Raw genomic sequence first — 12255 nt, 5'->3', positions numbered from 1 at the left:
CCCCCGCCTGGCCGGACCTGGTGGAGCTGGGCGGGACAGCTGAGGCCGCGCCCCCCACCCGGGGAGGGGAGTGGTCTGTCTAGCACCCCCTCAACAGCTGACCCAGTACCCGGACCAGCAGTAGCCTCCACGGTGGCCCGAGGCTGCTCCTCTGGCCTCTGACTTCACAGTTAACTGGATTTGTCTTTCGACCTGTGGAAAGGGGCGAGCAGCATGTGATCGAGATCTAAGCTACCTGGCAGCTCTAAGCTGGCTATCGGGCTTGATTCTGCTACCCTTCCCTGCTCCGTGGGGAGCCCAACCCGACCCACTCTCAGCCCACTCCCCAAACACGGGAAAACCCCTGGGAAGCTGACAAAGGCTCGGGTTTCACCAAAACAACTTCCCCACCCCCACCCCACTATATGCACACCTGGCCTTGGGGCTGCCCAAGCAGAACCAGCACCGCCCCTTTCCCTGGAATAGGTGTCTGCCTAGGTGAGCAGGCCTGCCAGTTCTGGCCCCCCACAGGGCATAGCTAGGCTTCCTTTAGACTCATTAAGACCCACCCACAGGCACAAACAGGAAGTTCGCCTGTATTGCAGGGAGGCACCAAGAGCTCCCTCCTTCTTGTGGCACTCAAGGCAGCACAGGTCTGCAGATATCTGGGCAATATCTGCAGCTTGAGTACTTGGGTGAGGATTTAGTCTCTTCAAGCTCATTCACAGTAGAAAGGAAGCTGCTGGAGGGCTGAAGTTCCCTTCTCACAGCCACGTGTGACATACACTGTCAACCTGAGGACAGGGCTGCAGATTCAACAAGACCTGCTTGGTGAGACCCTTCTAGAGCTCTGAGAGAGATTCTTAACATTCCAGTTGGGCACAGGCAGATTACTGGTCCTATGGCCCTACCCCAGGTAATTTGACTCAAGTCATTTTTTTTTTTTTTGGTGGCTGGCCTGTTCTGGGATCTGAACCCTTGACCCTTGGTGTTGTTAACACCGAGCTGTAACTGAGCTATCCAGCTAGCCTTCAGCCACTTTGGCTGGATACATGGACAGTGGCTCCCAGAAACCTTACACCAGCCCTAGGTATCACCCACTGCTTTCTAGGCTCTGGGGACTCCTGAACATATTTTGGGCTGGATCTCCATGTGGGGAGTTTGAGGCAGATACCCAGTGGAATGTCTTTGTGTAGGGGGTGGGGCCAGGGAGCATTAGTTTCCCCTCCCCTCATCATTCTGGTTTGTGCTATGTGCGGGTGTCTGCTAGGAGAGCTGGGCAAGACAAACAGGCAAGTATCTATCCCTTTACCCACAGTTCACGTAGAGCCTTCACAAAGGTCCCCTATGGGGACCGGCCTGTGGCTCACTCGGGAGAGTGCGGTGCTGATAACACCAAGGCCACGGGTTCGGATCCCATATAGGGATGGCTGGTTTGCTCACTGGGTGAGTGTGGTGCTGACAACACCAAGTCAAGGGTTAAGATCCCCTTACCGGTCATCTTTAAAACAAACAAACAAACAAAAAAAACCAACAAAGGTCCCCTAATGGAAATCTCTAAAAGATTTCCTGAGAACACACCAGGCATTCTAGGGAGACCAGAATGTGGAACCTACATCTTTATAGGTGGGATTGATCTGCTGTTGTGTATCTGGAAGGCATGGCTGACATTCAGAGTTATCCTGGATGAGGCCTAGAGCAGCCAACGGCTGGGAATGATTACTGCAGGATTAGGGAGGCCTGGCTCCAGCCAGTCTGGGAGAGACCCCCAAGAAGAGAGGCCCTGGAGGAGTTACCCCCACCCCAAGGTTTTTCCTCACAGAGAACAGCTTTACAGCAGCTTTGCTCCAGAATTTAAGGAGACATTTGTGGCCAGAGTTCTTACATACTACACATCAGAGACCGCAGATCCTTCCACAGGGTCCCAGAGGCCCCCCTTAGGTTGACAGGAAGACCTTGTCAAGGCAGCCCTGCTTCCAGTGAGCAGGAAACCCCCCCCCCCCCTTACAAAAGGCTTCTTCCCAGCCCCCTCAGGACATTTTGCATTCATACTACTCTTTCAGGCAAATCCAAAGGGAAACTGGGACCTTCGGCTATCACAGGAAATGAGATAAGAAAATGTCATCATTTAGAAGTATTTCTGATAGGGTCTCTGGATCACCTATTTTATAACCTCCTACTGGGCTTGTTATTAATGAGGATTCCTGGGGGATGGCTGGTTAGCTCACTTGGGAGAGTGTAATGCTGGTAACACCAAGGTCACGGGTCCAGATCCCCATATTAGCCAGCTGCCAAAAAAATAAAGAGGATTTCTGTATCCAACCTCAAACCTCCAGAATTGGGATTTTTTTTAACAAACCCTAAGGAATTCTGGCACACGTTAATGTAAGAGAAATATGGAGAGGGTACTGGAGGAGGAAATGGGGGAAGAGATAAGAATACGCTGAGTCTGAGTCCACCACATCGAGAGGTGAGTGGCTCACATCACAGAGGGACAGCTGGTCAGGCAGGGCCTGGGCATGTCACCCAGTGACCCACACCTCTGCCAGGAATCACATGGAAATCTTCAGGGAAGTCAGGGATAAGGACACACCATCCTGTCTTCCCTAAGGCAAGAGATGTAAGGGAAAGGAGGGGTTTGAAGGCCCTTAAATGCCCCTGCTTCCATGGGAGCTCACAGCTCAAGGGCTGGAAGCGGGGGAGGGGACCCATCCACTCCCAATTTGAGAGGAAAGTCCAGTTATAGACTGGGGAGACACCTGGTGGGCAAATAAGAGAAGGCACAGAAACAAAGGCAATGGAAAAAAATTTTTTTCAGCAAAACTGGAAAAGCCTCTACAAGAAGTCCTAGATCTAGCTGTCTGTCTGAGGCAGCATACAATGCGATCAGTGGCCAGGAGGCAGGCACTCTAGGCTCTTTCCACAGCTCTGGCCAAGCAATCCAGCAGGAGGTAGCTCTCACCTATTTGGGCCCTAGGATGAGCACCTAGGACCCCTCTCTAATACTAGGCTCTACAAAGTGGGGAGCAAAGGGGCTTGGTATCCACCATGTCACCCTTTGGCTCCAAAAGCATAGGGTGGAGTTTTGGCAAGAAGTCCCCTATTCCCCTCCAGGATCAGGGGGCCTGACCTCGCTGCCTTGAATTCGACTTGCTCATTTCCACCTCAGGGATCTCTGTCTGGGTCCCCCTTCTCCAGATGTTCATATGGCTCACTCCTTGTAGTTGTTGAGGCCAGCATACATACCATCCGCTCAGATACCTTTTCAGATCACTTTTCTTTTTTTTTTTTTGTCTTTTTTCCGTGTCCGGCAACGGATCGCAACCCTCAGTGTCGCCCCCGTACCAGACCAGGACCGGCAACAGGATCGCAACCCTCGGCGTTGCTCCCGCACCTCGCTCAGCCAGTGAGCAGGAACCGGTCTGTATGTGGGATCCGAACCCTCGGCGGGAGCGCCGCCGCGCCTCCCAAGCAGCGCACTAATGCAGTGCGCCACCGGGCCGGCCCTTCAGATCACTTTTCTAAACTAGCCTGTAAGCACCCTATTGCATTATTTTCTTGATAGCATTTTTCACTGCATAACTGTTCTGTTTATTTGTTCATTGTCTGTTTCGTCTCTTCCACCAGAATTCAGGTTCTGTGGAAGCAGAGACCTTATCTGTCTTTTCAGTGCTGTATATACAAGACCTTGAACAAAGCCTGGCACACAGTAAATTCTCAAAGATCTGCTAAATTGAATTTTCTAACTATGGAAAACTGCCCTAGGCGAGGTTCCTCAGACCAGAAGGGCCCACAGCTCAGGACGGTAGGACAGAGGAGCCCTAGCAGAGGGCAAATAAAGAGTATGTTCCAGCCTGTCCCATCAGGCTCATTTCAGTGACCAGCTCTGCACTGCCTTTAACTTGAAGGCCTGGAGGTGTCTGGCTGGTAGGGGTTGGGGGCCTGGTCCAAGCAAGTCTCAAGAGTTCTGGGGCATAGCCCCTTTTTTGCCAGAAGAGGGCTTTTTGGCTACTAGCCCATTGTCATCCTTGATCTTCTTGAGCCGGGCCTTGCTCTTTTGTGGGGTGGAGAAGGTGAGGGAACTCTTGTTGAACTCAAGTGGGAAGACACCTACATCTCCATCAAAACGGTTCTTGGACACCTGCAGATACCGTTTCCCTGGCCCAGTTACCAGCTTCCTGTCCTGCAGAATCAGAACGTTGTCTGCTTCTTGGCTTGCCTGGGGACAGGGTGCACAAGGAGAAAAGTAAGAGTAAGAAGGCATGAGAGAAGCAGAAAGGAAGGCTGAGGGTGCAGGGAGAAGTGGGAAGAATGGGGAAAGGCAAAAGTACTACCCCCATCACCAAAGCTCTTTGAACTCCTGACCACAATGCTGGGGCCACTCAAGTCTTTCATTTCCCTGACAAGCTAGCTGCTGTGTCAGACCTTGTATGTGCTATTCCCTCTGCTGGTAATACTTCTCCACAGCTGGCTACTCCACTCAAACCCAGCTTCTTCTCATCATTCAGGTGTCACTCAAATGTCATCCTTCATCAGAGACCATTCTCGATCCCCTCAAATAAAGAAAGCACCACCTTTTCTCCAATTCTGCATTATTCCCTTTTCTAGCTCCATGTCTGTTCCATTGTGGCACACAGTTTGTGCTCCCTGCCCTGAATTCCCTGTGCCCAGCTCAGGCCTGGCATGTAATAGGCACTAAGAGTATACCACTGGAAGCTCCAGGATCGGACTGGTCCTGCTACCCAGGTCTTTCCACTTATTTGATTAACACCTGCTGTCTGCCAAACCTCAATTCAACCTTTGCTGACATCTCCTCTGGTAAGTCTCCCCAGATGTCCCAGGCCGACTCATATGTCTTTTCTCTTTGCTCCACAAATACCTGTGCCACCTGTCACAGCTCTTATCACACTGAGTCGCAACCATTGTCTCATTGTTTCCCCCACTAGAGGATGTGAGCTTCCGGAGGGCAAGGAGGACAAAGGACCAACTATTATCAGCCTTTGTGTCTTAGCACATATGAAGGGTCTTCAAGTTGTTCATGGAAAGATTCATATTACCTTTAATTCCATTTTCCCACAAACTTTTTTTTTTTTTTAAAGATGACCGGTAAGGGGATCTTAACCCTTGACTTGGTGTTGTCAGCACCACGCTCAGCCAGTGAGCGAACCGGCCATCCCTATATGGGATCCGAACCCGTGGCCTTGGTGTTATCAGCACCGCACTCTCCCGAGTGAGCCACAGGCCGGCCCTTCCCACAAACTTTTTGAAGTACACTTGTATATTTCTCAGGTTATGGCCCTAGAGGCACTGCCTTCTGCCTCTTCCAGATGGACAGTCAAGATGATTTAAGGCTGAATAAGGGCTGTCCCTTGTCATACCTGCCCCCTCTGCTCTCCAAAGTTTGAGCTCTTCTAAAGGCCACTCACTTTGGCTGAGCCAAAAATGGATGCTGTCTGCAGTTCCTTGTCATCATCCTCCTTCCGGGGGTGGATGACCAGTGTCACATGGCAGCTATTGTCTGTTGCAAACTTCCGAAAGGCCCCAACAATGTAGTCTTGAGCTGCAATCCTGTCCCCACCCCAACAATGCAAAGAGGTTATTGGAAACAGACAGAAGGACAAGAACACACATACTCTTGATTTATTCACATCTCCCCACAAACCACAACCCCACTCTACCTCGCTCTGCCCAAGGACTCACACTTAGGTTCTGTCCATATTTCTTGCTGCTGCACCCCACACCTCTATATAATACATATGGGGTGTTTTGTGCCTGCACATGTATCAGAAAAATAAGAGAGCTCAGTGTGTGTACTGAGAGGCTAGCTGCCTGAGAGGACATGTGTGTTGAAGCAGGTTCAAGCCAGACAAAAAAAGAATGTCACCTGTCTGTGGACAGCTGCTCATGACCCATCATGAACTGTAGATTGTCGATGACCACATGACAAATGTCATAGACATAGACTGCATGTTGCATTGTGTCTATTACAGTCCTGGGAAGAGGAAGAGACGATGAATTCAAAAGTCAATTACAAGCAGTCTCCAGATCACCCCAGGCAGAACAGCTAGCAGAATCCTGACAACTCTGTTGGCCATGAGTTCTCCTGCCCTCCAATTCTTTGAAAACCCCAAGCCTAAGGAGACCTAGAAGAAATGCCCATTGGAGCTGGAAAAGGAACCAAAGGTCCTGAGTGGTGAGATCTGTCTGGGAAAGCAAAGTGGCTGGGGTCTGGGGATCTCACCTGATGTTCTGCTGCCCATGGAAAGTCATGAAATAGAGGGGCAGGTCCTCAAAGCGGTCGGCCCACTCATCGTATTTTTCCAGTTGCTCTTCCAGCCGCCCCACAGCAAACTGTGTCAGCATGACCCGGGCTAGTCTCACGTTGCTGATCTCAAAGCTACCCCATAGTGTGTTCACCCCTTGGGTACACAAATCCAGGGCATACTCACTGATGAATGTTGTCTTTCCACTGCCCGTGGGCCCTGTAGGGGGTTGAACGCAGATCTGGGTGAGGAGGAAAGTGCTACCCTTGAAATCAAGACACAGGTCAGGGCTTCAAAATTGGGAGAGAAAGCCTTCAACATGTTCAGTGACCCAAACCCACATGCTTTTGTCACCTGATCCTCTGCCCCTTTACTCCAAGCAGTGATTTTCCAAAGGTTACCTGTGAAGACCGTCAGCTCGCCCTTCCGATGCCCCTTCAAGAGGTGATTGAGGTCTGGGAAACGGTTCCAGCGAATGCCAGCTACCTGCTCCACATTCGACAATTCTCCTAGCACCTCTTCCCGAAGCTGCCGAAAAGACACAATAGACTTGTGCCAGGCAGGCAGGGCAGTACGAAGAATACGAGAAAGATTTAAGCCTTGGTTCAGGGCCTCCAGGGGACGGGGCTGCTTGTCCCCAGGCCGCACCAAGGAGCATCGCTTGGGGTTCAATTTTCGGGCAAACAATTTGGCAGCTTCCCAGGACCGAAGGTCATCCCCCAGCCAGAACACAATACGTCGGAACTGTTCAAGGTAAGGGAGTAAGGCAGGGGGTAGGCAGGCCGTTCCTCGGGGTAGGGTAAGGGTGGGCAACCCCGTGGACTGGTTCAAGGCCAGGCTGTCCAGCTCACGACTTGTCAGTACAACTTCGATGTCTCGACGACTGATCAGTGGTAAACCAAACAGATTGTGGTAGGCACCAGGCCGGGGAATGGTGGTCTCCTCGTAATGCACTCCATCCCCCTGGCCTTCAGCCCCTAGTAGCTTCAGGCCTCGTAATCCCAAGCCCCCAGGGGAGAACCAAGGGAAGACAAGGCTGCGAGCAGGCCGTAGATACCGCACACTGAAACGCTTGAGTGTGTCATCTGTCACCTTGGTAAGGCCAAACATCATACGAGCCAGTTGGACCTCCTCGGGGTCAGGCAGCTCCCAGAGAGGTATCGCTCGGTCCCAGATCCTCCGGACCTCCTCACTGTCCTCAGGTTCTGGGGCCTTACTAAGTAAGAAGTCCGCTCTGGCCCCGTCCCCTTGTCCCTCCACGCTGGCCTGGAAGTCTTCCCAGCTCCCCTCTGCTAGGCTAGTCATGCAGAGAAAGCGGCCTGTGGTCTTGTCAATGAAGAGGCTGAAGGAAGTGGTAACGCCAGTCTGGTCCTTGATCTGCGAGGACCCTGCAAAGGGGCTCGGTATCCGCAGGCAGCTGTGGCCATCCTGGAAAGGTATCCCATGTGCCCGCAAATATTGGCGGATTTCAGTTGCAGTTACAGGCAAAACTGGTGCCTCCAAGGCTGGGAGAGCCTCCTTCCTGTAGCGTCTGCGAGGAGGGCCCGGGACCAAGTTTCGGGGCAGGCCTCTCCGACCCATCCACTCCCCACGCGGAGACAGCAAGATCCGGAGGGGGTATCCACCTCGGAGGAGGACCCACATTCCTAGCCAAATGGGGGAAGTCACTACCTGAAATGCCTTACGTGCCTGGTTTGGGTGCCTTCACTAGGCCGGAACCTAAGGATCCTCCATACAGCACTCTACAGAGTTCACTCTAGGTGGAATTTTTTCCTCCTCAGATTTTTCCCTCATAAACATCCCTGAATCCTCTTCAGCCCTTCTATATCGCTACTTCGCATCTATGCCCATCTACACGACACTTTCACGTCTGTATATCTCAATAATGGCTCCCTTACCGCCAAGTCCCTTAGGGTTTCTCTCCGCCATTCTCACCTCTATAACCCTCTAAACAGCCCCACACCGATATAGCTTCCCTATATCATCTCCTCACCTCTACTTCCTCTCCACGGGATGTCCTCATCCTCGTGTCTACAGTCATCTGCATCCTTTTTTGTAGTCCCTCTGCTCTAGGCCCCACCTAGAGCCCCTCTTTGCTGCTCCTTCCCCTCACTGGGACCCTCAACTCGCTAAGAGCGCCACTACACGACTCGTGCCAATCTCTGAGCCCAAAGGGATGCCGCCCTCTCTATCCTCCCCCGTGACTTCTTCCCGCTCTACTACTAGGAGCCCCGCGGCTCCTAACCCTGGCTCCCGGTCACCAGGTTCATCTTACTCTTCGCCCGCCCCTTGAGCCATCCGCACGCGGAACTCGCCTTGACCTCGGAAGCAAAACTCTCCCGGGAGCGGATGTCTCCGGAACCGGAAGCCTAGGGCTTAATCCCGCCCCACTCCTCCCTGCTAGGCTCCGAGGCCTCCAAGCTGTAGCCATGACGGCACGTGGGACTCCGAGCCGCTTTTTGACCAGTGTCCTCCACAACGGCCTGGGTCGCTACGTGCAGCAACTGCAGCGTCTCAGCTTCAGCCTCAGCCGCGACGCGCCCTCGTCCCGCTGCGCCAGGTGAGCTGGGGGAAGTGCGCGGGCGGGGGCGGGTGTGAGGGTGGGGGTGGTAACGACTCCCGGCAGAGGTCGCCGAAGGTCAGGGATCACAGTGATCACCCTTCCCCGGTCCCTCAGGGAGTTCGTGGAACGGGAGGTGACCGACTTCGCCCGACGGAACCCAGGGGTCGTAATATACGTGAACTTGCGGCCGTGCTACGTCCCCAGAGTAGTGGCCGAATACCGTGAGTGGGGCCGGGTAGGGCGGCAGGGTGGGATCAGGGGCTCGGCCCGCTAGCCTCCGTCTCGTCTGACATGTGATCCGCCCGCTTCCACTCACTCCCACCTCCTTTCTGCCAGTTAACGGAGCTGTGCGCGAGGAGAGCATCCCCTGCAAGTCGGTCGAGGAGATAGCGACACTGGTGCAGAAGCTGGCAGACCAGTCGGGCTTGGACGTAATCCGCATCCGCAAGCCCTTCCACACGGACAGCCCTAGCATCCAGGGCCAGTGGCACCCCTTCACCAACAAACCGACAACGTTCTGTGGGCTACGCCCCCGAGAGGTCCAGGATCCTGCCCCAGCCCACATGCAAACACAATGAAGCGTTGCCCCACCAACTTAAACTCCAGGCGTTGGACCATTACCGCAGTAGAGGTGGTTCTCTTTGAGATTCCAAGCCCAGGCAGACAAATGGAGCCCACCAACGGAGAAATAGACGCCAAAGGTTTTGTTTGGGATAAAAAAGAGCTGCCTCTTTCCAGTGCCCACTGCTAGGGGCACTGACCTTGTGAGTCCCATAGTTCTTAGCTGGTTGGCATCCCTGAAACTTGAGATGAGAGAGCCTTCAGGGGTTTTATAGTGCCCTCTTTTCTAAAGTCCAAATTGATAATAGTGATCTCAAAACACAGTGAGGGGTCTCCAAGCTGGCTTCTGAAGAATCCCTGATGTCCTGTTGGCACAACCATTGAACTAGTGAGAGCTGTTCTCTGCTGCAGGCCTGGCATTGGGCTAGACACTATATCTCTGTGAATGTTTGTTTATAGATTAGAAAACTGAACTTAATAAAATTTAACCAAGGTCACACTTGAAGTCTTACTTCAAAATATGTGAATATTGTAAGTATAAGACCTATTTTTCATTATTCTAAAACCAGAACATAAAACAACTCTTAAAGGTGGTTAATGTCAAAGGCCATGCGATTAATCTAGGCCTGACCCCTGGGGGAAGTGATTCTCAGAAAAGGTCCCTGGTAACAAGCTTTCCCTGGTCTCAGCTGCAGTCTCCTCTGCTACCCCCCTACCCTGTCCCTCTTTGTGCAGAAATGAATCCATGTGTTCCTTTTGGGGGCAGGGGTTGGGGTTGCTAGAAAGCTTGAAGAACAGGAGGGCTGATAAATAAGGGGTATCTTCTAGAAGGTATCTTTAAGTATATTCTAGGCTTAGTTAAAAAAAAAAGGGAGGATGGTGAGGAAAAGAGAACGAGGAAGTAAAATTCTAGAAATCCATGTGTGAATTCTTGAACTGTTGTAATTTTCTTGTCATGTCCTCATCACCATAATCAATGAATAGTGTGAGCTTTAGTAAAAGGGCCTGTGTGCCTGCCCAGGACAGCCAGGATGGAAGCTGAGGATCCCAGTTTTCTCTGCCAATGGTTTTATGGGGAGCAGAGCCAACCCTGGATGCAGAAGTCATTGCAGCACTTTTTCCATAGGCTCTGGAACCTGTGCCCTGGTTATCAGGGGAAAGCCATTGTAGACCAAACAGACCATAGCTGTGGGGAAAGAGGGTATTTATTAACTTACAGGGGGAGGAGCTGCGCCCAGACTCCCCACTCTGTCATGTGCCTGTCCCGCCCACCTGGTTGGTGAGTGGGGGCATTCCTAAAGAATTGTAGCCATTCTCACAATAAATACATTCATTGTGGGGTGGAGGTTGGAGAGGTTGGGTGAAGGGCAGTAAAAACCTGTGAGATTCCACGTTCTCAGCTACAAAAATAACAGTCATCCTCACCCAAGGGGAACGGGGAACTCAGGATTGATTGTCCCTATGGGCCTAGAGACTTGATAGGCCCCTGGACCCTGAAAGTGCCCCGGTGAGGTAGGACAGGGGTGGGAGCCAAGCATTCAAACTCCCAGCTTCTGCCCTTTGCATAGTTCCAAGAACGGGCTTCATGTGCCAGTTGAGACATCAGATCTCCCTTCCCCTGTTCTGGTCTAGGGGAAGCAAATGCTTGGTCCCCAAAAGGGAGGCTGGCTCATTGAGTGCAGTGTTGGTCACCTGTCCTAGGGAAGGGTCCATGAGGACAGCTGAATGGGAGGGGAGTCTCCCTCTGAAATGTCCACAAACCACACCTAACGTGTCTGAGGCAGCAAGGGGAGGCTCAGAAGGTGATATGAGTGGAAATGTAAGCACATAGGTGATACAGGTGTGTGTTACCACATGTGCATGGGAAAGGACATGCCTCGAGCTCTGTTACTCTTGAAAGTGACCAAAGGGAGAGGGGAGGCTGACTCACAAGGGCTGCACAGGAAGGAGAAGAGGGGAATGATGTAGCCTTACCTCCCCGGGCTGCCCTGTTCCCAAGCTCTTGCCAAAGAGGTCACCACATGGAGCTGGGTCTGGGGAAGTGGACTAGATAGGGATGTGGCAATTAGGAAGGCACCCCCAAGTCCAGGAGAAGGGATGAAACACAAGAATGCACCAGGATAAGATGGGGGCGGGGGCACTGCAGCCCAGCTGATAAACATTCTTCCATGTGCTCATTTGAGTGTACACAGGGCTCAGATGGCTGGCAAAGTTGTCTGGCTTCAGAACCATCTACACAGGGCCATGCAGAATGTGGTGACATTGAGGCCATCTGGACCTGCAGAGCCCTGCTAGGAGAAAGAGGAAGGGTTTGGACAGAAGAATGGGACAGGAGGATGCAGTGAGTCCTCTCCTCCCAAGCATTTAGGTTAAGGGTATAGGAACTGGGTTTAGGTCTACAGAGCACCTGGTCCTAAAGGAACACCTACCTCTGAGGAGCACCAGCAGGTCTGGGCTGCTCACATGTGGGTCTGTGGAGACTGAGGAGGGGGCTTTGGCTGGGCCTGACTCTGACCAGCCCTACAGGGACATCAAAAAGTTGGGAGAAGGGCATGGGGAGTGGGGATGTGTGAAGGCAGGGTGGCTGTATTGGGGAGGCAGCAGCCCTACGGGGCAGACAGGCTGGCTTGGAAGAAGAGCATTTGTCCTGGGAGGCTGGGCTCAGACAGAGCTCTCATCTAGCTGCTCTACAAGCTGCGTGTGCTTCCTCTTCTCCAGGATGCGGCTGAGTTCCTCAGTGAAGGAGCAGGGCCCTGCTGGCACTCCATTGTTGCTCTGCCTCAGGAGCACGTAGCTGTTGCCATTCATCCTTCGCAGCCGGCTGGGCAGTGCCACCAGCCCATTGGTCAGCTCAGCCGGTGGCGGTGGCGGTGGGGGGGGCGGGGGGGC

The 12255-nt window shown here is 52.7% G+C and overlaps 3 protein-coding genes and 1 pseudogene across 5 annotated transcripts in view; 1 reads left to right on the top strand and 3 right to left on the bottom strand.

The window, feature by feature from the left end:
* Window positions 1–2772: 2772 nt before the first annotated feature.
* LOC103603369 (chromosome unknown open reading frame, human C10orf2) lies at window positions 2773–8579 on the bottom strand. Of its 3 annotated transcripts, XR_551612.1 has the most exons (6): window positions 6644–8579; window positions 6221–6461; window positions 5864–5971; window positions 5406–5547; window positions 3497–4198; window positions 2773–3253 (listed from the first exon to the last, which is right to left on the bottom strand). XR_551612.1 is itself a non-coding variant. In XM_008587860.1 (4 exons), exons 1-4 carry the CDS (start codon window positions 7884–7886, stop codon window positions 5391–5393), a joined length of 1749 nt encoding a protein of 582 aa, XP_008586082.1. In that variant the 5' UTR covers window positions 7887–8579. The 3 variants fall into 3 exon arrangements, 1 of the variants encoding a protein (XP_008586082.1); XR_551613.1 differs by lacking the exon at window positions 5864–5971 and having other exon boundaries at window positions 6644–8537; XM_008587860.1 differs by lacking the exons at window positions 2773–3253; window positions 3497–4198 and having other exon boundaries at window positions 5391–5547.
* Window positions 8580–8627: 48 nt separating this feature from the next.
* MRPL43 (mitochondrial ribosomal protein L43) lies at window positions 8628–9865 on the top strand. The gene is made up of 3 exons (XM_008587857.1): window positions 8628–8802; window positions 8920–9026; window positions 9142–9865. Exons 1-3 carry the CDS (start codon window positions 8672–8674, stop codon window positions 9381–9383), a joined length of 480 nt encoding a protein of 159 aa, XP_008586079.1. The 5' UTR covers window positions 8628–8671; the 3' UTR covers window positions 9384–9865.
* Window positions 9866–10553: 688 nt separating this feature from the next.
* Window positions 10554–12019, bottom strand: LOC103603367 (annotated as a pseudogene).
* Window positions 12004–12255, bottom strand: part of LOC103603368 (semaphorin-4G) — a 13254-nt gene continuing 13002 nt past the window's right edge. Inside the window, exon 18 of the mRNA XM_008587858.1 lies at window positions 12004–12255. This exon is cut by the window's right edge and continues 1 nt beyond it. Coding sequence (XP_008586080.1) covers window positions 12028–12255 — 228 coding nt within the window. The 3' untranslated portion in view covers window positions 12004–12027.

This window comes from Galeopterus variegatus, unplaced genomic scaffold (genome assembly GCF_000696425.1).
Source record: "Galeopterus variegatus unplaced genomic scaffold, G_variegatus-3.0.2 Scaffold4574, whole genome shotgun sequence".
NCBI lineage: Eukaryota > Metazoa > Chordata > Mammalia > Dermoptera > Cynocephalidae > Galeopterus > Galeopterus variegatus.
This window is presented reverse-complemented; position numbering and strand designations above follow the sequence as displayed.

Bases quoted from the DNA above. Each gene is read 5' to 3' on its own strand.
- MRPL43 (XM_008587857.1), top strand. From the start codon at position 8,672: ATGACGGCACGTGGGACTCCGAGCCGCTTTTTGACCAGTGTCCTCCAC. The intron at 8,803-8,919 runs GTGAGCTGGGGG...CCGGTCCCTCAG, and splicing joins CCCTCGTCCCGCTGCGCCAG to GGAGTTCGTGGAACGGGAGG. The intron at 9,027-9,141 runs GTGAGTGGGGCC...CCTTTCTGCCAG, and splicing joins CAGAGTAGTGGCCGAATACC to TTAACGGAGCTGTGCGCGAG.
- LOC103603369 (XM_008587860.1), bottom strand. From the start codon at position 7,886: ATGTGGGTCCTCCTCCGAGGTGGATACCCCCTCCGGATCTTGCTGTCT. The intron at 5,972-6,220 runs GTGAGATCCCCA...TCCTCTTCCCAG, and splicing joins CATGGGCAGCAGAACATCAG to GACTGTAATAGACACAATGC. The intron at 5,548-5,863 runs GTGACATTCTTT...GGGTGGGGACAG, and splicing joins GAGCAGCTGTCCACAGACAG to GATTGCAGCTCAAGACTACA.